At 53.2% G+C, this 27,887-nt stretch overlaps 1 protein-coding gene across 1 annotated transcript; it reads left to right on the top strand.

The window, feature by feature from the left end:
* Positions 1 to 46: 46 nt before the first annotated feature.
* LOC144938566 (clavesin-2-like) lies at positions 47 to 23,548 on the top strand. The gene is made up of 5 exons (XM_078866512.1): positions 47 to 526; positions 4,041 to 4,215; positions 19,229 to 19,339; positions 22,491 to 22,774; positions 23,362 to 23,548. Exons 1-5 carry the CDS (start codon positions 138 to 140, stop codon positions 23,447 to 23,449), a joined length of 1,047 nt encoding a protein of 348 aa, XP_078722638.1. The 5' UTR covers positions 47 to 137; the 3' UTR covers positions 23,450 to 23,548.
* The last annotated feature ends 4,339 nt before the right edge of the window (positions 23,549 to 27,887 follow it).

The following is a 27,887-nucleotide window of genomic DNA, read 5'->3' as shown; positions in this document are numbered from 1 at the left end:
GATCGGCCCTCCGCCAGCCGACCCAATCCCTGACCTTCTGAGGTCGCCCACCAGCCGTGGCTCGAACCAAAGTCACACCTCGTTCGCCTCCTCCTCCTCCTCGCTCTCCGCCCCGTCGTCCCTCTCGGGCGGAGGCCATGGCGCACCTGCAGGCGGGCCTGAGGCCCGAGACGCTGGAGAAGGCGCGACTGGAGCTCAACGAGACCCCCGAGAGCGTCCACCAGGCCATCCAGGAGGTGCGCGACCTCATCATCACGAGGCCCGACGTGGGCTTCCTGCGCACGGACGACGCGTTCATCCTGCGCTTTCTGCGGGCGCGCAAGTCGCAGCCGGCGGCCGCGTTCCGCCTGCTCGCGCAGTACTTCGAGTTCCGGCAGCAGAACTTGGAGATGTTCAAGAACTTCAAGGCGACGGACCACGGCATCAAGCAGGCACTCCGCGACGGCTTCCCCGGCGTTCTCACCGAGCCCGATCACTACGGCCGCAAGGTCCTGGTGCTGTTCGCGGCCAACTGGGACCAGAGCAGGTGATGGCACGCCTCACGCACCACACGCCTCACGCACCACACGCCTCACGCACCACACGCCTCACGCACCACACGCCTCACGCACCACACGCCTCACGCACCACACGCCTCACGCACCACACGCCTCACGCACCACACGCCTCACGCACCACACGCCTCACGCACCACACGCCTCACGCACCACACGCCTCACGCACCACACGGCCCCCCACTCGGCCTCGATTCAGTCACAAGACATCATCCAAACCGACCAGTCTCATTCACGTAGCGTCGGTCAACTGCGCAGCTTCATTCACGAAAAATCTTAATTCAACCGCACAGCCAAATTCAGCCGCGCAGATTATATTTCAGCCTACTTCAACCGGTATTATTCAATCGCGTAGCCTCATTAAACTATGCAGCTTAACTCAATCCGCCTCATTCATTCCTTCATTTCACTGTGTGGCATCATTCAACCGCACGTCGATTTTTTTTGCCAAGCTTAATTCATCCTTGCAGCTCATTCCACCACACAGATGAATTCGACTCCACAGCTCCATTCAACCACTCCTACTCAACTCCGCATCAATCAATCACACGACATTCAAACGTGCAGTCTCATTTAACCATCCATTCTTTTAACCGCATTTTTTTACAAATTCAATCACAAACATTATTTTAAACGCGCAGCCTCAATCATTATTAAATCCTTGCCCTCTTGCAGAGCTTAATTCGCCGTATTGACCCACTGACCTGCACAGCCCTCCCTCCCGCGGGCTGTGAACATCACTGGCGTAACCTCCACGTGTCGGATGTGGCCAGTGAGTTCGATTCCTGACCACAGCTGACATCAGTGGCGAGCGATGTTGAAACCAGTCAGGAAACCCCATTTATTCAGAGGTCAGAGCACTGGTGTGGTGCCATTCAAAATCCGAGGTTCAAATTCAGGCAGCTGATTGTAATTCAAACTGGGCTCTTAGAGGGCTAGTGAGTGGATGGTCTCACCTGGTCAACGGTGACTGCACACAAAAACAATTGTGTGAAAACTGGTGTTGCACTCATTGTGGCTAAAATTATTGACACTTTATTCTTGGCACGCAAACACAACCCCCATCGCATTCAATTGGCGTTGTACTTAATTAGGATACATTCCAGCGGTTAGAACCGAATATGTGTTTGTACGATTGTCAAGCGATGGACATTTCACTCGTATGCAGAGCAGGTGGGAAAAATGCTGCCACCTACGTTGTGGACCAGAGATCGCTTGCAGAGATGTCAGAGGTAGCTCCGTGGTGTCCGCTTCTGTGGGACGCTCTCCAACCCGGAGGCTTGCGCTGCTCTGTGAGGTTTTCCAATGGATTCATGGTTCGTCTCGTGACCACGTGATGCAGTCAGCGCAATCTGGATTAAATTGGGGGGGGGGGGGGTAAGACAAAAATATCTAATTATTCCAACCAAAGATAGAAGACGTCATTTCGAGTGACATTTAACAAACTCTCTTCACAGAGCATACGAATGGTGTGCTCATAGCGTGGATAAAAGAGGCTATTGAAGTGATCTCGGAAGCAAGCTTCACATTTGAAGTGTATTTTGTTGAGCCGGGTTCAGAATTCAAGAGACCAGGATGGGTCTCATTTGTAAGAGCGCGACCTGGGGCACCAAACTGATAAATGAAGAAACAAAAAATGGGTCTGTGATCTCATCTTTTACGGATGTTTTCTGATGCAATGTGATCTTATACTGATCGCTGAGAAAGTTCAAGATGTAATAAAAAAAAATATTACTGGTAGGAACCTCCTGGTTACACCAGCCCACAGGGGATTATTGTGTCCGTCCGTCGTGCAGGGAGGGACTGGGTGGGGAGGGTGGGGCTGGGAGGAGTGGGGCTGGGTGGGGAGGGACTGGTCACCCCGTGGTGCCCTTATAAAACTCAACGTTTAACCTACTCACGCCGGCTTGTGCCCGCCCTCACAGTCGGGCATATTTGCGGAATACACCACGCCGCCGTTGACCCTGGCCATTGACCGAGCAGCCCAACGTTCCTACCAGCTCCCTCTGCAGGAATGCGTTGTTCCGGTTAAATTCCAATCATGTTATCGATTTAGATTTTTTATTTAGTTTATTATCCTGCAACTCCGATTAGCACGGTTGGCTAAACACGATGCGAAAGAAGTTCAACATAGTATATACATACGTACCATGCGCAAAAATAAATTTACATACGAAACTCTGAGATATCAGTGAAGTCACTCCTATAGATACGTTGTGATCCATGCTCTGGGGAACACCTTTGGCATCACCGCTAACAGTGTTTGTCACGTGTTCAGCAAACCGTTATTTAAATTTCACAGCTGGAAAAAAGCCAAATAATATACAAATAGCTTAATGCATTGTACCACCACGGCTGACCGAGCTGAGACCATCGATTTGCTACACAGCGGCGTAGCGTGGTTAGCATGGGCCCTGGCGTGAGCAATTAAATGGGGGTCCCTCCAACCCGTGGCCCCTGGTGCAGATGAACCGCCCGCACATTCGATGGCTGCGCCACTGCTCAGAGCTGGGAGAGAGGAGAGAGAAAAAAAATCCCAATTTAATTAACAACAAAATTAATTGTGCCGTCTTTGGTGACCGGGCCAAAACCATCAACTCACTTCACTTGCGAATTCGATTGAATCACGGGTGGCTGAAATTTGCATTTAAATGCAGGTCCCCACCTGTGGCGGTGTGGTGTTTCTGACGCAGCATTAGCCACCTGAGCCACACCTCCGCCTCCATCTCATCATAATTTGACACCAATGGAACAGACCGGGAACGCGGCCTCAGTATTACAACAACAAAAAACACAAGCGAGGAAAGATCATGCACGCTCATGGATGATTCAACACTTTCCAACAGGCGTTCGTCCTTGGAAATGCTGAATTGACCGTACGGAAGCTGCCGGGTGTGGCTGTCGAGGCAAAATGCACGTGGATATTTTCATATTTAAAACTGTGGATATTTCAATGTTTGAATATTTTTTTCCCCGGTTTGTGCTTTCAATTTTTGGGCGGCTCTTTTTGTTGTTTTTCTATCAGTTTGACTGGTTTCCAATCGCATAGCTTCAACTTTACACTACAAAATGAAACATGTTTTTTGGTGATGCCGCTGCTGCTGCTGCACTGTCAGTTGTGTACAAGCACGAATAAGAAACGCAAATATAACTCAACACATTCGTCAATAACACTGTGGCCCCTAAAATGACAAATATACAAAAAGTAACGTTTCGGACGATGACCCTTCCTCAGGAGGTATAGAGTCCCTTTCCCATCATACTCATCATCAACGCTGCCATGCAACAGAAATGTACGCAGTGGGCCGTTGTTTCGAGAAAAGTGCCTTCTTCAGAGCCAAGAAGAAGAAAAAAATAGCGCAGAGTGGTTGACTGACTTGGAGTTGTGGATCCCGCTTGTGCGGACGGGCACTTCCAACCTCCGAGACGTCAAGAGCGCCCGCCGGGGTGAGGTCTCACGCAAGCGTTAATCCGCGGAGGGCGCAGGTACACGTTCGTGGACATCCTGCGCGCCATCCTGCTGTCCCTGGAGACGATGATCGAGGACGCAGAGTGCCAGGTCAACGGCTTCGTGCTCATCATCGACTGGAGCAACTTCTCCTTCAAGCAGGCCTCCAAGCTGAGCCCCAGCATGCTGCGGCTGGCCATCGAGGGCCTGCAGGTGAGCTCCCCCTCGGCGCTCCGGAGGGGAAAACGCACGTCCATCGAAGCGGGAGTACGTCGGCGTGATGGCAAGCACCGCGTGTGGCTCATCTCCCCGTTTACCGCCCAGAGACAGAGGTGGGAATTCTACAAGCTCATTGTGTGCACCGATGTGCAAACGTTATCGTCGTCGTCGTCGTCATCATCATCATGGCTGTCCAGACCTGGACAATATTGTTCTGGCAAGACGTTAGGCCGATGAGACACTTCCTAGCAAGAATACGTGCCCATCGCGATCAGATTCAGGTTTCTCTCGCTCGATGCGGGTTCGGTTTGTCCAATTTCGCGTCTATGCGGCTAACCTACGTCGACCCAAAATTCGCTCTGTGCGGTTTTAATTCACTCAGACTCGGCTATGCGGCCGGGCATGGGACAACATTGTGTACCGTTTGTACAGTGTATGTACTGTGTATGTGTGCTCCCGTTTATGTGTATACTGTGTGTACTGTGTGTAGTGTGTATGTGTGCACTGTGTATGTACTGTGTGCATTACTCGGCGGGGCATTGTGGGTTGAGTGGCTGTTGCGGTCCACGCACCGCGATTTCGATTTGTGCGCCCTCTTTTGTTGGAGCGCATCTACTACTACTACGACGACCGCATAACGCGAGGAAAGCCAGGGGAGCAGGTGATGCGTGCTGCATGTCCGGCGACAACAAGCGCGGTCGGTGGCGAGCGAGCTGCGACGCGACAAGAACGCAGCGGACGAGAACCACCAAAGCGACGCCACCGCCATGGCCCATGAGCAGATCGCCCGTAAAGCGCCTGACCTCAGAAGGTCAAGCCGGGTATCGATATGATGCACGAACAGGTTTTCATAAGCGGAAGGGGGGGTGCGTTACGCTGTTGGCAGCAGCGGATTGTGAAAGCCAAAATCCACGGTTGTACCGCACCTAAGCGCTCCCGCGTTGATGCTCCGGGCGTTCAAATAAGAACCCACACAGTACACAGCTACCACACAGTACACGCCCACCACACAGTATACACAGTACACCCCCACCACACAGTACACCCCCACCACACAGTATACACAGTACACCCCCACCACACAGTACACCCCCACCACACAGTACACACAGTACACCCCCACCACACAGCACACCCCCACCACACAGTACACACAGTACACACAGTACACCCCCACCACACAGTACACACAGTACACCCCCACCACACAGTACACACAGTACACCCCCACCACACAGTACACGCCCACCACACAGTACACCCCCACCACACAGTATACACAGTACACGCCCACCACACAGTACACACAGTACACCCCCACCACACAGTACACGCCCACCACACAGTATACACAGTACACCCCCACCACACAGTACACCCCCACCACACAGTACACCCCCACCACACAGTACACACAGTACACACAGTACACCCCCACCACACAGTACACACAGTACACCCCCACCACACAGTACACACAGTACACACAGTACACCCCCACCACACAGTACACACAGTACACGCCCACCACACAGTACACATAGTACACCCCCACCACACAGTACACGCCCACCACACAGTACACCCCCACCACACAGTATACACAGTACACCCCCACCACACAGTACACCCCCACCACACAGTACACACAGTACACACAGTACACCCCCACCACACAGTACACACAGTACACCCCCACCACACAGTACACACAGTACACACAGTACACACCCACCACACAGTACACACAGTACACCCCCACCACACAGTACACAGCTACCACACAGTACACCCCTACCCCACAGCACACAGTACACACAGTACACCCCCACCACACAGTACACCCCTACCCCACAGCACACAGTACACACAGTACACCCCCACCACACAGTACACACAGTACACACAGTACACCCCCACCACACAGTACACACAGTACACACAGTACACCCCCACCACACAGTACACACAGTACACACAGTACACCCCTACCCCACAGCACACAGTACACACAGTACACCCCCACCACACAGTACACACAGTACACACAGTACACCCCCACCACACAGTACACACAGTACACACAGTACACCCCTACCCCACAGCACACAGTACACACAGTACACCCCCACCACACAGTACACACAGTACACACAGTACACACAGTACACCCCCACCACACAGTACACACAGTACACACAGTACACCCCCACCACACAGCAGCACGCTCTCTGCACGCGACGGCCTCGAGCTCCGAGGGGCAGTCCCGTGGCGTTGCCCCTCGCCCCGTGCCCCCCCCCCTTCCCCCACGTCTGTGACGCTGCGCAGTGAGGCGCGGGAGCGTGATGGCAGGTGAATATTAATCACGCCGCTAATGACGCATTAGCATTCATCGCAGTCCTCTCTATCTGCCGTGGGCAGGCGGGCGTGCGTGCGTGCGAGTGACGCCTGCAGCAATATCTCCTCCTCCACCACCACCACCTTTGTTTCTCGCTGCCCCTCTGCTCTTTCAGCTCTTTGCGAGTCGTAGGGGTTGGGGGTTGCCAGCTGTCCTGAATTTTTCCAGAGTCGTCGTCGTCGTCTTCCTCCTCTTTTTGAGGATGTAGCCGTCTTGGGTGATCTCTAAACTACAAAACCAAAGTGGTTGTGTTTTACCCGGCAAGGTCCGCTAAGCCACGTAGCTCTTTCACCGATGCGACCTGGACATCACAGATGATAGCCCAACGAAGTGGGCTACCATTGTCATCGTGTGGACATGTAACGCAGCCGAATACTCTGAACGCGTGATGTTGATTCTAAATGTGGAGGGGAAAACCGGAGAAAACTCCACGCGACCATGGGGAGAGAGACACGCAAACTCCAAATATGCTGCAGGCGTCAGGGTCGAGATCGAACCCACGACCTCCTGCACACCAGGCGAGGCCGTTAACATCTGTTCCCGGGACGTGAAAGCTCGCGGTGTCTGCGTGTTCATAATAATAATAGAGTACACCGCTCACGAGAACGCGTTTACACACAAGTTCTCCCTTGCTGTGGCGCCGTGAGAACCAGTGCAGGATTCGTCTGACTTCACACGACTCGTCACAATGTTTGAACCAGAGCTGTAAAAGCGACCAAACGCCCTCTCATCCAGCAGTGGGCTGGGACATGTGCATGCGTAACGTGTGCTGGGGGTGGCACTGTGGGTGCTATAGGCTACTGTGGGGCTGCACGGTGGAAATCTGTGGTGCGGTGTCTGCACCAACGCGCACTGACCAGCGTGGCGAGGTATGGTGGAGGGGGGGGCTGTATTGTGAGGATTATTCCAGGGAGGGAAGCTTGGAAGGGGGGGCTGCTTTACGCAGTTACCCCATACAAGGGTGAGGGGAGATGTTAATGAGCTCGCCCGGTACACGAGAGGTCGTAGGTTTGATCCTGCCACGACGCCTGTTGTATATTTGGAGGTTTTAACGTCTCTCGATCTCTCCCCGTGGTCGCGTGGATTTTCTCTTGGTCCTCCGGTTTTTTCCCTCCACATTTAGAAACACGCGTTTACAGTGTTATGGCTGAAATACATTCCCACGTGATATTCCACTTCGTTAAGATTATCATTTGTGGCCAAGTGGCTTCTGAAAAAGAGCCACACAGTTCTGTCGGCCTTGCCTGGTAAAATAACACAACATAGTTTAGTTTTAAATTTCGATTTAAAGCTTTCGTGACTGCAGGGATTCATCTTCTTGGTTCTTTCGGTAAAGTCACGTAGAATGGAAATAATAAAAAGTCACGTAGAATGGAAATAATAAAATAAAATAAACATCATAAAATCTTTATTTTATCATGTTATATTTTTATTATTTTATTATGTCCATTCTACGTGACTTTTTATTATTATTATTTCCATTCTAATAAAATAAATATTTTATTATGTTTTATTTTTATTATTTTATTATTTCCATTCTACGTGACTTTTACCGAAAGAACCAAGAAGATAGTTTAGTTTGAGTTCATTCCTTCCCATCCCCCTGCCCACTCTGTAAACACGGCCCGCTCGAGAAGGCGAGACGGACTCTTTGACGTGGGAGGGGCAGCAACCTCTGGGGTTTCTCTACAGTTTCTGCCCTCCTCCTGCTCGACTCCTGAGGGGGCGGAGCTACCCGAGTAGTGGGCGGGGCCAATGCCAATAAGAGCCAATAGGAGGCCTCTCACTCGCTCTTTGGGGGGGGGTGCTAGTGGTTCGAGTGGGCGTGGCTATGCTCGAGTGGGCGTGGCTCTGTTGGAAATGGGCGTGGCTCTGTTGGAAGTGGGCGTGGCTCTGTTGGAAGTGGGCGTGGCTCAGACATTTGTTAGCTCACCGTGAAACCCACAAACATCACAGGGGGCAGCTGCCCGCAAGGAGATTTGCGTGCGATCAGCTGTGAGCCCCTCCCCCCCACCCCGAGGGCTGCGTTTGTGGTTGTTGGGGTGTGGGGAGCGGGGGAGGATGGTGTCAGCGTTAAGTGCATTTGGCTGTAGAAAGGTCGCGGTCTCTCTAAAACGATAAATTTAGCAGCTAAAACTCCAACGAGCCGCTCGGTTTACCAATTGTAAGAGAGTAGGAATTAATATATTAAGCCACTATGCCCAGCAAGTGGATTTCCCGTGAATAGATTAAAGTTCACGACTCTATTTAGACAGCAAGCACATTTTTGCAACTAATTGTTACCGTCCCATTTGTAATATGGCTCTATTTTCAATGTTGTTCCTACAGTTTAGTTAATTAGCCCAAACGTTATTTGAGGATATAATCTGCACATTTGTATAAGTCGGTCTATAACCAAATCAAGAAATTAAAAAAATAGTACGAAACTATTATTTACACCCTTGTGGTGACCGCTCTGCATCTCTGCAACTTTAACCCCGACCCTTAACCCCAACCCTTCTCAATCCTTAACCCCAACCTTTAACCCTAACCCTTGACCACAACCCTTAAGCCTAACCCTTACCACAAATAAACACTGCTGCGTGGCAGAAGCATTTCAAGATGACACCACGCTCATCAATAGGCACACATCCTTTTCGCCGGAAGCGAACGAGTCCCCAGCCTAGATTTAACGAACGAGGCAATTAAAGTCGATGACCAGCCACCTGGAACGCGCCCGATTCTCGCCAGACCTGGGGACCCTCCGCAGCTTCCAGTGTGGATAGCGCCTGGATGGGTGACCGCCACGCATGGCAGCGTGGTTATCGGCTGCTGCCCCACCACAATCTCCTTCATTGCCCCACCCCAAATTTCGATTTAAAGCTTTCGTGACTGCAGGGATTCATCTTCTTGGTTCTTTCGGTAAAGTCACGTAGAATGGAAATAATAAAATAATAAAAATTAAACATAATAAAATAATTCTCACGACGTTTCGGCCACAACGCAAGTAGCCGTCCTCAGGACTCTGTCTCCTCGACAGACCTGTTCTCCACCTGAGGACGGCTACTTGCGTTGTGGCCGAAACGTCGTGAGAATTATTGTATTATGTTTTATTTTTATTATTTTATTATTTCCATTCTACGTGACTTTACCGAAAGAACCAAGAAGATGCCCCACCCCAGTCTCCTTCATTGCCCTGCCCCAGTGTGGGCTCACTGGTGGCCTGTCAGTGCGGCCCGTGACCAAGACACAACGGAATCCTCGTCGTGCTGCTGGTTTCACAAATGTCGTGGCGGCCCTCACACCGATGATGTCTTCTCGGCGAAAAGTTGCCACCACCCTCTCTGTAAATGAGTGAAGATGATGCCCTGCCTGGTCGACATCGCCATCGTCGTCTGACCCCAACCGGGTCACGCGCCTGCTAGGGGGTCCCATCCGTGTGGACGCGTACGGCCAATATCGTCATAATTTAGTTTACCATACATCGGGGGTGGGCACATTCGGAGCATGGTAACGTACAACTCATGTAGCTGCAATGAGCTCTGCTGGCGACGTAGCCCGATCCGAGCGCGACTCTCCAGGCTCTACGCCTGCCTGGCTCGTCTCGGGGCGCTGGGGTCCAGCGTGAATATAAAACCACGCGGGTGACGCCACGCGCAGCGCTTTAATCTCCTAATGGCCGTGGCCCTGCGCGTCCAATTCGCTGCCGGCGTTTTACCGGCGGGCGGCGTGGGGAGGAGGAGGAGGGCGGCGAGGCCTGGGCAGGCGCCCTGAGGGGAGGCGGCCGCGTGATTGATGGCCGCGTGGCGTCTCTCCTCCACCGCCCAAGAGCCCCGCCGCTCACTCGCTCCTCAATCACCGCGACACAGCGCTCCCCCCCCTTGCTTCATCCCTCCCTGCTCCCTCACTCACCACTCACTCCCTCACTCACCACTCACTCCCTCACTCACCACTCACTCACTCACCACTCACTCACTCACTCCCTCACCACTCACTCACTCCCTCACCGCTCACTCACTCCCTCACCGCTCACTCACTCCCTCACCGCTCACTCACTCACTCCCTCACCACTCACTCACCACCCCCTCCCTCACCACTCACTCCCTCACCACTCACTCACTCCCTCACCACTCACTCACTCCCTCACCACTCCCTCCCTGCTCACTCCCTCCCTCGCCACTCACTCCCTCGCCACTCACTTCCTCGCCACTCACTCCCTCGCCACTCACTCCCTCGCCACTCACTCCCTCGCCACACCATCGCACCATGACTAGCGAGGTGAAGTATGGTCAAATAACCCCAACACGATTAGCGCGGTTGGCTTACGTACCGTGCGAAAGAAGTTCAACATAGTGCATACGAGCGGCACACGGCGTGGGGTGTCGCTCATCCAGCAGTGGAGAAACAAAAGGGCTGTACGAGTAGTCGCCTTACCCGCTATCCTGTGCCACGCCACTCCTGGTATCCACGAAAGTTCTAGAATCTGCAGAAAGCTCTATTATCTGCACCCTAATTCTTCCTATTATCCGCGATGATTTGCGGGTTTTCCCCATACCGCAGTGCGGAGCGGCTTCCTATTCTACGCAAATATTTTTCAGATATAACCGAGTCGCATGACACATTCCTCCAATTAGCCGCATGCTATACGCAATATTTATTCTGCGGATGAGTAAATTTGCGGATAATAGAATCCACAGTGTTCATCGCGAGTAACTACAGTGGATTTAAAAAAAAATTTGCTTCACTGTGCACACACGTGGTGAGATGGGAACGCGAGACGGGGAGAATTCCGGGGTAAAGGTTAACGGCACACGACATCCATGCGTATTCTGTTGAAGCAGGTGAGAAATCGCGAGGCGAGGATTGAGTCTGGTTTGCAAGAATGTCCCGGGGCATTCGTCTGCTGCCAGTGGGGATTGGTGGGGTGGTGGTGATGATTGTCCGTGCATCATCCCAATCGGGAAATTCAAGGTGTAATTTTCAAATTTTGCCAATTTGCATTTGTCGACGTGAACGAGGAGGCTGCCCGCTCGCGGGAAAACCAGAAAATCCCGCTCGCGGTTGTCCTTGAGATTACCCGCAGAGCTCGCGGAAGAGAGATGAATAATTTAACGAGGCCACAGCATCGCGATGATGGCGGTGCGGCTCTACCCCCCCCCCCCGTCCCAGCGACCGTGCCCTCATTTACAAATCCCGTGATTTGTGTCCCAAATAAATAAATAAAGAGGAACGAAACAATTGCGGGCGCTGCTGTTGCTATTGGTGCGGCGTTGGTGGTGGTTGAGCGCACTGGGACTGCAAGCCGGAGGTTCGCCGGTTTGATTCGATCTCCCGGTGTGGCACTTGAACAAATGGGACACGTTTTTCGAATTCCCAACCCCGCCCCCGGCTCTGGTCGACCTGTTTTCCGTTTTTGCTTGCCGTGTTTTTGTGCGATAGAAAACAAAAAACGGCATTGGGGAAAGGGCTTGCCACCTGACCTGGTTTTCCCAGGATCGTCAAACTTTTTGAGATAGCTGCCATCGTGGGAAACAGATCTGCAAGTATTTACACCATTGGAACCTCATTTGCCAGTAAAAAATATAATTGATTTTTTTACCCTTCTATCTGGCAACCCATGTGAGACTAGGCTCTAAGGAAAGCTGTCTCGGGTGTGGACCAATCAACTTCAAGGACAGTGCATATATTATCAGAGTTATGTTTTTTGTTTGCATTATGGCTGCAGGTATTGTGGTCTATGCAAACATGACTCCTTGTAATAAAAAAAGGTGTCAGTTTTGTTGCCAGCTAGAAGGGTAAAACAAACAATTATCAGATCTGCGGGGACATTAACATTCGCCCTCCTTGTCCGTCGCCTAATGGCGCTCAAGATAATTGCACGTCCATAGTTTCCGCCACTCGCTCCTCTTCTGGTATCGTGAGATATTCTTTCCACGATGTCTTTCTACTTCAGAGGTGGCAAACCCTAGTGGAACATCACAGGGCCCAAAATGGTGAATCGGGTGGCAAATTGAAGTCGTATTTTGAGCCACTCCAATTCAAGGGAGAGTTCAACCCCTGAAAGCACAGCTCTTATTTAGCGTCTCGAGCTCTGCGAAACGACTTTGAAGCTCCGCTTTTGGATCTCCCTGGCGATGCAAACCCTAGCCGTTAGGCGCACCTTTCCGATTAAACCTGCCGTCAAATTGAATTAATTGACCGTCATTCATCGGAAACCCGTGCTTCTGCTGCCATTGAGCAGATGTCACATGGCTCGGGGCGTCGGGGAGGAGGGGGTCGTGGGTGGTTTCCTTTTTCCGCCTCCGACCTTTCCACATCAGATGGTGTCGGCGTTGGCTCTGCGCCTTGGCCTGGTCTCACGGGACAAGCTGCTCATGTCCTCCAGGCCGTTAACCGTTTTACCGCTTCTCTCTTTTGTCCGCGATGCTGCTGCTGCTGCTGCTTCCACACAAACACAACGGATGTCCCGAAATTGGCACGGTACGGTAGAGCACTTCGTGAGACTGCTCCAGTGGCAGTGGTGGACAGGCACGAATGACAATCTCGACACGTCCGTCAGTAACGCTGCCCTAGGGAGACGGAGATCTCTCCGAGAAGGGACAATAAAAAAAAATATCATTTGTTTATTCTTTCAGTTTATATCGTTCACCTATTATATTATTATTAATATATATTTTTCTTCTTTCTGTGGGGGTCACCACAAATCCGTCGTTGGCAAAACTCGACCAGTAACCCTGAACGGACTGAGACAAAAACAATTGATTAATGTTTAAAGATGACACTGTGTGATCTATAAACAAAATTCCTCAGTTAATTTCAAAAGAGAACGCATTGATTAATGTTAATGGCGATCAATTTGAACATTTGTTAAAATAATATCTTTCAAATCACCCTTTGTGCCCTGACTGTTGGGCCCACCCTGTGTATATTGCGTCTACTTTAAGGCAGCGCTAATGAAGGACCGTGACTCTCGGCGGGTGCTAGACAATGGCAAGTGAATGGCGAGCAGTCGGCTCGCGTGCAGCTGCTGGACAGGGAGCCGCGAGGCGGCGAGAGACGGCGACGCAGCTTGGGGAGGCTTTCATCCGCCGGTGGAATTATCGTCGCCTCCGATGATAATAGTGACGAATAACCCCAGCTACTGTTTTTGATAACGGCCCTTCTTCCCAACATAGTCTTTTAATCTTTCATTTCAACGAGGACATGGAGGAATCCGCCTCGCTACAGGGTCGAGGGAAGTGCAATGATTTAATACATTTTCCAATTACGCTTAACATCTCTCATTCCCCAATGTAAATCCGAGCTCGGCCTATTCACCCACGTGGGATCGGGGCGGAGAGTTAATGGAGATCGGGCTACGCGTGGTGGAGCAGTGCCCAGGACATCCCCCTCCCACCCGAACCCCGGCGCCGTCACCGCCCGTAGCCTGACCGTAATCCTCGCGACGACGGTTCACGCCGCACGCGGGGAGATCTGGGAGGGGAGATCTGGGAGGGGAGATCTGGGAGGGGAGATCTGCGAGGGGAGATCTGGGAGGGGAGATCTGCGGTGGGAGATCTGGGAGGGGAGATCTGGGAGGGGAGATCTGGGAGGGGAGATCTGCGAGGGGAGATCTGGGAGGGGAGATCTGCGGTGGGAGATCTGGGAGGGGAGATCTGCGACATCGCGGGCTCTCTGAAGGCGACGGCCCGGCAGTCACACGAGGATTCTAAATCCCGAATCTCGCGACGACCATCTGCTCTCGCCATGCGGGAGGCTCTTCCGCCAGAGGCGACTGACCGAGGACAAATTTGTTTTGAGGTCGCCCTCGGGGTCGCTCAAAGGTCAGAGCGCGGAGCTGGCACCCGTCGAGAGCCTGGGTTCGAGTCCAGGTTTTTAGCCGCCGGTGATTGAAGTTGGTTCTCAATCGCAAGTGGGATCATGGTCTCAGCTCGGTCACCAAACTGTTAACACACACACACACACAAACGCAGAGGGTTGCACTGCACTCCAAGAGACCCTCGTCTCGTGACATGATGCCGACAGCACGATCGGGAGATAGAGTTGGGGAAATATTACGAACGCCGCGTGTGCCCTGGACTGTGCCCTGCTCTATCTAGCGGGGCCGTCTGTTGTGCTGCTGCGTGGGTTTGCCGCCGTGAAGACGACAAACACGCATTAGCGCCGTCGCCAATTACGCAACCACAAACAGCGCACTTGTGGTGCTGTTAACGATTATTTTAATTACGCATGTAATTACTGCACGAGTCTTAAGCGCAGTTGGCCCCTGGATTGGCTATGAACGCACAAACGAAGGAACGTTGCCGATGTTTTGTTGTTGTTGTTGTGGAAATTTGTTTTGAATTTGTCAATACGACTCAGCAACGGAGTCTTCATTATATTTCCATTTCAAGTGTTCGCAGTTTCAAGGCGCGCAGAGACGCGTACTGCGCAGTGAGTGGCATAGCAATCGAGTCGGTGTGTAGGCGGTGCAACTGCACCGGGGCCCACGGACCAGAGGGTTTGGGCGGCCAAGCGAGGGTGAAATTGGACAGGCAATCACATTTTAATCCTTGCACCAGTGATCTGTGCCAACCACACTGTTCCATTTACATTCTGCACTATAATTACTACAACAACTACTTCATTACTGAATTCACCGTTGGGAGAGACCCAGAGAGAACAGGTTCAGTTATCACTCGGCACTGATGTTAGCCGTGCACTCACGACCACACCGCCAACTCGCCCACACGCCACACGCTCACCCACCAACTCAAATATCCAAAACCGAACACTGACCCACCCTTAACACGTGAGCTTCGCGACCAATTATATGATTCATGATTGCGTTTTAGGTCAGCTGGCCGCGTGAGTAAAATGTAAATGTGACATGCACTCTCCTCCACCCGACACAGCTAAAACAATGAATCAGGCACATTACCAAATGTTTCAATGTATTGTTGTTTCACCACACTGGTATGCCGGAGAGCAAATCCACAATATGTACAATTGTGAAGTGTTGTGGATTGATGCATCTGTTCACATGACGACTTTGTTTATTCGGCTGTGTCAAGTTGAGAGCGGTGTACGACACACATTGGCATTGTACTCACGCAGCGATCTGACGCAAAATAAATTATTAATTACTCACCCACCCAAAAAACACTCACCCATTAACCCAAAAACACTCACCCATTCACCCAAAAAACACTCACTCACCAACCCAAACTCACCCAAAAAACACTCACTTTCCAACCCAAACTCACCCAAAAAACACTCACCCGTTGACCCAAAAAACACTCACTTACCAACCCAAACTCACCCAAAAAACACTCATTCACCCAAAAAACACTCACTCGTAAAACACCTCCCCCACCCTCCCATCCACCAATGCATTCATCCACCCAGACACCCACCCGACAATCTACTTAACCAACCCAGGGCTGATCAATCGCTCGCCCTGACTCAATTTACTTCAGTTTGCAATCAAGACGCAATGATTGCCAACTGCATTCTTCACGGTCATGTATTGTTTATTGTATTGTGGAGCGCGTAATTGTTGGGGTTTTTTTTACGATTGACACGCGCGTTTCTACGCGGCCAGTGCAATATAAAAACACACAAACCCACAATTATACGCTGGGACATCCCTTGTAATTGATTCGGCAAGCTGCTGCTTGTTGTCGTTGTTGTTGTTGTTGTTTACAACTAGAGGAGGAAGACCGTTCCGTCCCATTCATCTCGGCGTCCACTTTGATCCGCCTCCGATCGCGGCGGTGATTGGTGGGCAGCAGCAGAGGCAGCAGATCCTCTCGCGAGAGGCAAATTAAACATTCTGATCGTCACTCACGGCCACACATCGCCACTGTTGTCATGGAGATGGAGTGAGAGTGGGTTGGTGGGAGTGAAGGGAGGAGGAGGAGAGGGGCACGCAGTGGAAGAGCCATTAGCATAGATATAAACAGTCCTCCCTTCTGTGGTCTCCATATAAATAAAATATATTGTGTAGTTCTTTTGGCCCATTGGCTTTACCAGACCAATGATATGCAGCAGCAGCTTTTGTTTAAGCAAATTCTGGACCGGCGTTGACCGGGCTATCATCAGAAAAGCCAAGCTAGTCGCGTTCGATTCAATGCTGCCGGGTTGCCATGTTAGTGGCAACAGCACGCCATCTAAACGATGCAGCCCTGTTCAACACAAACTCATAAATCGTTGTTGTGGAGCATCATGCGTGCAGTGTTAAGGTGTATCGGGTGCTTTAAAAATGTTTTAACACTTCTATGGGACTATCGTTTTTTAATGTAAAAAAAAGAACGGTGAATACACTTAACATGATAACAAACACATGTCAATAGCTTCAAAATACTCAGTTTTTTTCAGTAAAGTCACGTACATAGAAAAATAGCTAATCGATCACGACGTTTCGATAGCAACACAAGCCATCGTCTTCAGGTGAAACAGCTTCGAAATGTCTCCACTTGTGCGCCCTCATTGTCAACGCGTGCCTGGAATTTTTTCAAGAGCCCGGAGGAGGCACATTTCCTGTTTATTGTTGCCCATTCTCAGACGCGTTAACATTGTTTCGAAGCACCCTGTACAAGCATACAGACGACATGCGTCCACGTTTCAGTCAATTAACCCCTGCCGGGCCTTCCACACCAATATCGCTCGACAGGCAGCACGTGTCCTGACTAATGCCGTTTGCGATCGGCGCTCATTCGCCAGTTCCGTCCACTGCGTCACTGACTGGAGTGGTGACGTGGGGGGCGGGGCGGGAGAGGGGAAGAGGTGGTGGGAGGGGAGGGGGGGTCACGACCTTCGAGGTAGGGTGGGGGAGGTATGACCGAAATTACAATAAGGCCGCTGCTGCAGCTGCTGCAGCTACGCACAGACTGTGGTGCTGTCAAAACCTCCCTCTTGCGGGTGAGGGCGTGCGGGGAGCGGTGGTGCAGTGCCATGGTGTCACCCTCGCTTCAACCGGCACGCTGCTTCCTCGCACATGGCGCACAACGCCAGCAGCTCGTGGTATCTGAGCGTGTCTCCACACCCCCCCCCACCCCCTTAGGTAAACTCGGCCTCAAATGAATTTTCGTCAGCCATGGTCAATCCACTGCTGGATGAATAAGGCAGTTTTGTATTGGGCCGTGTTGGTAAACGTGCACACGCAGAGGTTCTCACGATAACTGCGGCACGCGTTGTGGTGGAAATAAATGCTGATTACGGGGCGACTAGCATATAACCATCATGATGCACATCATCATCGTCGTCGTGGCAGCGGGAGGTCTTGTTGAGGTAATTGAGACGCCAATGGAAGCCCCCCCAACCTGAACGCAACATTACGGCACTCCATCCCAGCGTGAGCGGCGATCGCCACCGCCGGCCGACGAGAACACGGGGCAGACGCATCGGTAATTGAGCAAATGGGAGCTCTGCCACCTCCTGCGAAGCCGAATTATTTTCTGATCCTACCCACCGGCCATTGCGTTGACCACCCCACTCATCCTCTCAACCCCAAGGGATGCTCACCCACCTAGCCAGTTATATTCTCCACCAAAACACAAAACCACAAATCCATGAGCACACCCAAGTAACCACCAGAATGTGCAACCACAGCACACCGACTCAACCTACCGAATCAATAACACACCCAGAAGCACTCAACCACCCACCATCTCACCCAACCACCCACCACCTCACCCAACCACCCACCATGTCACCCAGCGGCACACCCAACTACCTCACAAAATCACCGATGCACTTTCCAACCAACTCACTGACGCACCCAACCACTCGCTGAACCGCACGCCGAACTGCCCACACACCTCAAGCAGCGTCAATCGTTTGGGAGGGATGAGGAGGGCGGAGGATGGGGAAGAGAGGCATCGAGGGAGGGAGGGAGGGACGCTTTGGTCGCCCGCCCGTGCTCCACTCTCGCCGCGCGTTCTCGCCAAACGAGCCGAGTGGTCCCCACGCCCCGGAGCAATTCATTAGGAGCCGCCGCGGCGCTGATGTAGGACACGCGCAGTGAGCGACGCGCGTCACTCGCACCGGCGCAGCCCGAGTGCCTTACTCAAGCTCCACAGTGCCGCCGCACACGCCAGCCCTTCCACTCATCCACCCACTCACCCACCCACCCGCCCGCCCGCTCGCTCGCTCGCTCACTCACCGACCCACCAATACGGCCACACACTGAATTACCCATCCACCATCCCAATTACTTAGCCACCCTTCTACCCACAAACCCACCAACGTATACACCGACGCACCTACTGCCCACTCACGAAACCATCCATTTAATTATCCACCGACACAATCATATACCCACCCATCCAACCAAACACTCGCCCTATCAAATGAAGCTCATCCTGGTTTCTTGAGTTTTCACCTCGTGAAACAAAATAGCAACTCACCCACCCGACCGTACACTCACCCAACCGCTCGCAAGCAAGCCCCGCTTCACCCCAAACTGGAGAGCGCACAGCGGCTTGGCTCTGGCTCGGCACGGCAAATCGCCAGTGGAAAAAACCACGCGTACATGAGCCCCCCCCCCCCCCCCCCCATACTCGGCTCGGGACGTGACACTGGAAAAGCGGCGCGCGCGTTGTGAGTGGTGGAACGTTTATCGTTGTTCGTGTGCCCGCGTGTCCGCAGGACAGCTTCCCCGCGCGGTTCGGCGGCGTGCACTTTGTGAACCAGCCGTGGTACATCCACGCCCTCTACACCATGATCCGCCCGTTCCTCAAGGACAAGACCAGGAAGCGGGTGAGCCCCCCCGCGGAGCGCGACTGCCGCCCATGCGTCACCGGCGCGTCACCGGCGCGTTCTCATCTTGCGCGACGCTGCCCTCGTAACCTGCATGACTCGCGTTGTTACGGCAATTTTGTGAGATTTCACTCAATTTGAATTTTTTTTTTCCCATGGCCGTCTCACCCATTCAAGCAACTTATACAGTCTCGAGGCTGCTTAGCTTCTCAGATCTGACAAGACCGGGTGCATTCTGGGCGGTGTGGTTAGAAGCGTGCTATTCTGTTCTTGCGTATGGCAGCAATATGTTCGGGAAATAAATGTCAATCTCTGCTAGCCACGAGAGGGCTTCGGGAGAGAGTTGGTGTGGATTTACTATCCCTGCACCGACGGAGCGCAGACTGCAGTGCTTTACTGGATGCTCCTCAGTTTGAGTTGCATGGCCACAAATTTCCCATGAATGAAGGAGATGCGCGCATTGGCCTGTTGACAGGCCACATGCATTAACATTTATCAGCCGAGTTATTTCCCTCCACACCCCATTGAACAACCAAGGAATGTGTCCATCTCCTCCCACCATCACCATAACCATCATCATCCATGACCGATCCGCTGGTGGATGAAGGCCTCCCGAATCCCATTACCATCTCTCGCAGGCTGCAGCGATGCAACAATCCACCTAGCTCCTGCACAGGAGCTGATTTCATGAGTCCATCTCCACGATCTGTCGTCCTTGGAGGTGTTCCTTCCACTGGTTCCGCCGTGTCCTGCCCACGTCCACTTGCCACTTCCTATCACAGTGGCTGAGTGCAGGCCCAACACGTCAGGTGGCCAGTAACAAACAGCGCGTTTCCTGAATTGAGCAAGGTTATTATTATTATTATAGCTTGGGGGTGAAAGAGACGATGGTGGGAGGAGGGAATTACAAAGTGGAGCAGTGCGTGGGAAGTAGCAGAAAGCGAAGTGAGTGGGTGGGTGTGTGAGTGGGTGGGTGGGTGGGTGAGTGAGTGAGTGGGTGGGTGTGTGAGTGGGTGGGTGGGTGGGTGGGTGGGTGGGTGGGTGGGTGAGTGAGTGAGTGAGTGGGTGGGTGGGTGAGTGGGTGGGTGTGTGAGTAAGTGGGTGGGTGGGTGAGTGGGTGAGTGGGTGGGTGGGTGGGTGAGTGGGTGGGTGGGTGGGTGAGTGAGTGGGTGGGTGGGTGGGTGGGTGAGTGGGTGGGTGGGTGGGTGAGTGGGTGTGTGAGTGGGTGGGTGGGTGGGTGTGTGGGTGGGTGGGTGTGTGAGTGGGTGGGTGGGTGGGTGGGTGTGAGTGAGTGAGTGAGTGAGTGAGTGAGTGGGTGGGTGGGTGAGTGGGTGGGTGGGTGGGTGAGTGGGTGGGTGGGTGGGTGGGTGTGTGAGTGGGTGGGTGGGTGGGTGTGTGGGTGGGTGGGTGTGTGGGTGGGTGGGTGGGTGTGTGGGTGGGTGGGTGTGTGAGTGGGTGGGTGTGTGAATGGGTGGGTGGGTGGGTGTGTGAGTGGGTGGGTGGGTGTGTGAGTAGGTGGGTGTGTGAGTGGGTGGGTGGGTGTGTGAGTGGGTGGGTGGGTGTGTGAGTGGGTGGGTGGGTGTGTGAGTGGGTGGGTGAGTGGGTGGGTGAGTGTGTGAGTGGCTGAGTGGCTGAGTGGGTGGCTGAGTGGGTGGGTGGCTGAGTGGGTGAGTGGGTGGGTGAGTGAGTGGGTGGGTGGCTGAGTGGGTGAGTGAGTGGGTGGGTGGCTGAGTGGGTGAGTGGGTGGGTGAGTGGGTGGGTGGGTGAGTGGGTGGGTGGGTGGGTGAGTGGGTGGGTGTGTGAGTGGGTGGGTGGGTGTGTGAGTGGGTGGGTGGGTGGTTGAGTGGGTGGGTGAGTGTGTGAGTGGCTGAGTGGCTGAGTGGGTGGCTGAGTGGGTGGGTGGCTGAGTGGGTGAGTGGGTGGGTGAGTGGGTGGGTGAGTGAGTGGGTGGATGGCTGAGTGGGTGTGTGAGTGGGTGGGTGGGTGGGTGAGTGGGTGGGTGGGTGGGTGTGTGAGTGGGTGGGTGGGTGTGTGAGTGGGTGGGTGGGTGGGTGTGTGAGTGGGTGGGTGGGTGAGTGGGTGTGTGAGTGGGTGGGTGGGTGAGTGGGTGGGTGGGTGAGTGTGTGAGTGACTGAGTGGCTGAGTGGGTGGCTGAGTGGGTGGGTGGCTGAGTGGGTGAGTGGGTGGGTGAGTGGGTGGGTGAGTGAGTGGGTGGGTGGCTAAGTGGGTGTATGAGTGGGTGGGTGGATGGGTGTGTGAGTGGGTGGGTGTGTGAGTGGGTGGGTGTGTGAGTGGGTGGGTGGGTGAGTGGGTGGGTGGGTGGGTGAGTGTGTGAGTGGCTGAGTGGGTGGCTGAGTGGGTGGGTGGCTGAGTGGGTGAGTGGGTGGGTGAGTGGGTGGGTGAGTGATTGGGTGGGTGGCTGAGTGGGTGTGTGAGTGGGTGGGTGAGTGAGTGGGTGAGTGGGTTGGTGGGTGAGTGGGTGTGTGAGTGGGTGGGTGGGTGGGTGTGTGAGTGAGTGGGTGTGTGAGTGAGTGGGTGAGTGGGTGGGTGGATGAGTGTGTGCGTGGGTGGGTGAGTGGGTGGGTGGGTGAGTGGGTGACCTGCAGTGAGGTGAGTGGGTGACCTGCAGTGAGGTGAGTGGGTGTGTTGTTGTGACCTGCAGTGTGGTGAGTAAGTGGGTTGGTGAGTGGGTGGGTGAGTGTGTTGTTGTGACCTGCAGTGTGGTGAGTGAAAACAGTGTAGGATGAGACGAAACAGTGAGTGTCTGACAGAATTTGAATCAATTGAGTGAAATTCACCGGAACAGAAACCATGGTTGTAGCAATAGAAGAGTGATACGGAAGCGACTGACCGCCGGTGAGCGAGCGACAGAGAGACAATCGGCGTGTCCTCCGTCTTCGGTAGCTGTCCTAGCTACACGTAATCTCCTGCCGCTCCAGTGGTGTCCCTCCCATAGATCATCTGTGGTCGCTAAGTGGAAGCAACTCACGACGCCAGTGGAAAATCTCATTTCTTGAGAAGTACTTTTTGTGATTAGTTTTTTGCCCTTCCCCGCACCTCCGATTAGCACGGTTGGCTACGTGCGGTGCGAATGAAGTTCAGCGTGCGTACACACATCAACGCCCTCCCCCACCGTCCGCCTCCCGAGCAGATATTCCTCCACGGCAACAACCTGACGAGCCTGCACCAGCTGCTGCACCCCGAGATGCTCCCCTCGGAGTTCGGGGGGCTGCTGCCCCCCTACGACATGGGCACGTGGGCGCGCACGCTGCTGGGCCCCGACTACGACGACGACACGGAGGGGCGGCACGGCGGCGGGGGTGGCGGCTTCTTCGACGGGAGGCGCGCCTCCGAGAGGATGGGGGGCCCCGTGACGGGGGCGCTGGGAGACGGCGAGGGGGGCCTCGACGGGTCCCCCCGCAACAACATCCGCAGGTGGGGGGGGGGTGGGGGGGGGCAACAACACGGGACACTAATGATGCACGAACAGCAATGCTCGCAGGTGCAACGCGGACAACAGCATTCGTGATTGTTCGTGCCTTTTCACATTGCAGGTCTAATCCCCATGGTTTCTTTTTTGCAATTCTCCCCCCAAGTTTACTCCGATTGTGATGTCACAGAGCTACCCCTGAGATCGCATCATGTGACCTCTGGCCCCACACAGTAGAGGACAACACTTTGCCACGTGCTCTGCCACATGAGAGTAATGTGCATCACGTGACAGTCAAACCGATATTCAATTCTCGGAAGCTGAAAATACAGCCACATTTAGGGCATAAAAAGTGTAATGTCATGGGATTTTTGTGCCTGGGTGATTGGGGACACTAGACTCGAGGATCCGGTTTAATCGCAAGCGGTCGAAACCTGGATTTGAACCCAGGGATCTCAGCGGTGTCGTCTCACCGTTCTGAAACTCCGACCTTCGAGGTCCTTTCCCTGTTAGCACTTCGAGCCTTGAGCGGCAGAGGCCACGGTTCTCACCGCGCCGGCGCGCGTCGCCCCCCCACCCCGCCCCGTCCCAGATCGCAGTCGGCCGTGGAGCCGGGCGTGCTGAAGCGCAGCGCCGACGGCGAGGAGGAGAACATGCAGCCGCTGCTGTCGCTCGACTAGACGTCGCGCCACGCCGCAGCATTGCCACCGCCGCCGCCAGCACGCAGCGGGTGCTTCAGCGTCTCCGAACTCGCGGGGCCTCACGCCGAGACTTGCGGCACTGGCACCCCACGGCACGCCGCGTGACGCGTCCGTGCCACGCCGCTCCACATCCCGCCAGAAACGCACCCTCGCCACGCTGCTACGCTGGATCACAGGCGGGGAGGGGCTTCATTTCTCACCGAATATTTGTGTTACCGGGTCGCCGGTTGCCCGGAATAGGCGGCGCCGTGACTCACAGCAGCCGCGGCCGTAGGAAGATGGGTTATGCCGGGCAAGGGAGCCGTCACCCAGCGGAGGCAGCTCCGACACCGCGGGGCAACGTGGCGGCGCCATGGCAACCACTCGGAGCACGGCCCCAGCTCAGACTCCGTTTTCGATCGCGATCAGGAATTCTCCTCAGGTTTGCCGGGTCTGTCCGCCGCGTCCATCCGTCCGTTCGTCCACCGCAAATGCGTCCAGAACATTGTCTGTGTAAACGACCTATTTGAGTACAAGGCCGTTGGGAGTTACTGTCAGCAAGTTTTTTTTTTAAAGATAAATTCACATTGGCTTCGGTTTTGGGGATTTGCCGTGCTTACGAGTGACGTTGGCGAGGTTTTGCGCTGTTCTGCCGGTCAAACCGATTACGGAAGAAATGTTTACTCCGTGGTGTTACGAACAGCAAACATGATCTGGCCCAGGGACTCCGCGGGAGGCGTAACGGTGCATCTATTCGACAATTGATATCCTTAGCTCACGATATCATCAATAGAAAGCGATTCTCATTTGCATCGCGATTGAGCTATCACACTCATGCAATGAGATGAAGTATCCATTCAGATTTCTCGTAGGGCAGTGCAAGAGAAAAGCCCACGGAAGCGGACATCAGAGCTTCCACTCTGAATATGACATTAATGTTCTTTGCATGACAGCCGAAGCAATTGTTTTAGTGTTCAGTGTTTGAATGTAGCCAAATTCAATGTAGACTCAAATGAAAAGTTGTGCGCGGTCATTGGTGACCAAGCTGAGAATATCAACTCACTAATCTGAGAATCTGCTTTTATCACGGGTGGCTGAAACCTCGATTCGAACCCACGTCCTCGGCAGTGCGGGGCTCAGCTCTCCGACCTCTGAGGCCAGTCAGCCACCTCGATTTACAAAAAATCTTACGCTCACGATATGTGGACGGAATCGCACGAGTTGACTATTTTCCAATTGGTACACGTGGTATGTAATGGGTTCACGTGACCTCTGCAGTTAATAAGCGTCCGCCACAACCACCGCAATATATATAAAAAAGATGACCTCATGGTGACGCGCCATGGAATCGGCATTTAGAGGGTGAATCGTTACGCCTCTCATTTCCAGGGAGATCGTCGCAATGTACTCAATGTGACCACGTCAACGCAAGTGTTGCCAGAAGACGTAGGCCCGGTCACTCTGACCCCGCTGCTCCGGTTCAAATTGACCAACACATTCAGGCTGTAGACAATGGCGGTCAGTGTCGTCTCAAACACCAGGTGATCCTGGAGAGGTGCAGCCCTGCAAATGCTTGCTCACATCACTGCTGGTGGATGGGTCTCCACTCGAGGGAGCTCTGTAGTCGCCCTCGTTCTAGATCACATATCTTACGCTGCACATCAATTCAGTGTCACGGACGCTATTAATTTCATTAAAAAGTAATTTTTTACGCGTCGTAAAAAGTGCGACGGTGACTCGGGACGCCCGGCACGCGCTCCGAGTTTTTCTTCTTTCGCCACGCCACTGTACTTCACGAGCCACTAAGCCAGAGAACATCCTTGAAAACGGATGTTTAGATGTTCATTTTTTGTCAATCGCACGAGGGAGGGCAAAGCGAACCGCTTGTTACGCGATGGCCGCATGCAATCTCTTCCGTCAGCTCGGCCAATTAACCAATTAATTTATTATCAGAATTGAGCACGGGGGGGGGGGGGGGCATAATTCAGCGTGGGGAGATTCAGCGTCGATGGGATGAGGTCGAGCAGACCGAACAGATCAACGGCCCCAAGGCCCTGCGCGTTGACTCACAGCGAGCGGGCGAGCGTTCACGTCTGAACGAATGGTGCCAAAAAAAACGCCACCAAAATCAGTTTCTGCTTTTGACCGTAAGTTCCCTGATTTTTGACAACCGCCGGGTCACCTAAAAGCAGAGCTGCCCAGAGTGGTGAAGGGGGAAAAAAAGGGAGGGGGGGGGGGTGGAGGGGGGGGGGGGGCAATTTGCCCCCAGGCCTCGCACAAAAAGAGGCCCCCACAGCGGGCCTGCTTTAGTCGCTCATGAACAACGAGGCCCCACGTGGTATTATTCTGGCCTCCAACCCCAGGCTCCAACCCCGGGCGGCCCTGCCTAAAAGAGCAAAGTTTACAGAGAGAATTAAGCGTCGCTTTTCAGCAGACTCCCATTGCGTACAGATATATATTTAAAATAATAAAAACAGTGTTCATTTATAATGCAGGAATAACACAAATGTACAATGCGTGCACGTCTCACAGCAGTATTCCCGTTCACCTTGTTTTCAAAGCCATGCTTGGCAAATTCTGTACCTACGGCAATTTTGTAAATACGCCCTAAGAGATGCAGATAATCACACACAAGTGTTAGTCTTATTTTTTTAACAATCTCATGCACCATAATGCCATATATATTATCATCATCTTCAGAGATTAATTATTAGTATATGCACCAACTCACAAGCAACACGTCCTATATATAAATATATTTAAGTATGACCAGGGCTTCATTTTCACTTTTTTCCAGGTTGCTGGTAGACTGGAATATTCACGTGACCCGTAGTCACAGCAACAGCGAGAGGTACACTGGATGTGGTGTGCCGGATACCGACATATTTTCTAGGGTCGCCGATCTGGACAACCCCGTCTGAAACTAAGCCCCGAATATCAACGTTAGCTGAACAGTTACAACCTCAATGCCAACTTAACTCAACTTTGGCCCAACGGTTCCAAACTGCAATTCAACGTTGGCCCAACGTCGGCTACGTTTATTGCGTCGACACTTTCAGATCAAGGAAAGTAATTTATCATGTATTTTGGCAGTAGGCGAAAGGATAACGAATTAGTCCTGGGATAGCCAATCGGTCTGACGGCGCGGAGGGAACACAGCGTAACACTTTAGCACTCAACGGGTACCATTGCACGCAGGCGCTACTGAGCCCGTACGTCCTGACCGCCGGGCTGGTGATTGATGGTGCCGTCTCAGCCTACGAATGGGAATTCCCACGCAGCCTCGCGAGCCGCTCGTAAATTTGAATAAATAATCAGCTCTAACCGGGAGGTGGTGGGGGGAGAGGGCGGTGTTCGAGCACCGGACGCCCGGATATACGTCCAAACGACGTTGTGAAATACAAGAGACGGGAATTCTTCCCCGGGACGCGAGTGCACAGGCGCACGCACGCAGCCACACACACGTCCAAGCGCACAAAGACGAAGATCCTCTAGAAAGCCTTTACAGACTATTGGGGCAAGTGCCGTTCGCGAGCACCTATGAAGGCCAGGATGGCACACGAGAGGCTGGGTGGCCAGCACCACACACGGCTGGCTTTGTGTCCTCAATGGCAATGTTTACACATTATACCAGGTATTAATTTGATGCTAAGTCGACCTAGGGGAGGCCCAGAACCGGTTCAGATAAACGTCACTGGTGTTGGCCGTGAGACAAAAATCAAACTGGGGTCGCCGGGTTCGTAGCGCGGCGCGCTAACCACTACACGACAAATACACACATGCAAGCATATGCACTTACAAATGCACACATCATAAATGCACACAAGTTGCGTACACATAGAGACGCATCAAGTTCCTTCCGGGTGAATTCTAAATTCTGGAGATGCTGTGCCACCAGCGTCGTCCGCAATCGCTTGGAAATTCAGGGCGAATCGAATTCTCGAACCCCGGCTCCAGGCGCTGGATGTGAAAATACCAAATTGAGTTCCTACCAATAGAGAGCTCAAAGGCACACCGAGTGATTGCCGTGACGTAGATCCCCCCCCCCCCCGTGTGTTGTAGCTAGATGCAGACCTACATCGATACACTTCTCAGTGAGCGGGGGGGCAAAATATGAAGCTTTTTGAATAGGAACCCCTACATTAAATATAAATTATATCTGGTGAATATCAACAAAATATCAATAATTGGGGTCTCTAGGGGAGATGGGGGGGGGAAGTCGTCATTGCCCCCATCTCCCCCCTCCCCCACCGATCTGCCAGTGTTTGTAGCAGCAGTCAAGGTAGGAGACACCGTGATCAAAACCATCTCAGAGATCCACACATTCCCAACCAACGCTGTAGAGAGGCAGGTGCCGAAACACCCCAAGCAGCGTAGCAAAATAAAACGTGCGCCGCCATGCGGTGCAGTCTGTTCCCCTGGAACGCCGCGTGTTTTT

Source organism: Lampetra fluviatilis, chromosome 22, assembly GCF_964198595.1.
Source record: "Lampetra fluviatilis chromosome 22, kcLamFluv1.1, whole genome shotgun sequence".
NCBI lineage: Eukaryota > Metazoa > Chordata > Hyperoartia > Petromyzontiformes > Petromyzontidae > Lampetra > Lampetra fluviatilis.
Note: the sequence above shows the minus strand (reverse complement) of the source record. Positions and strands in the feature narration are given on the sequence as shown.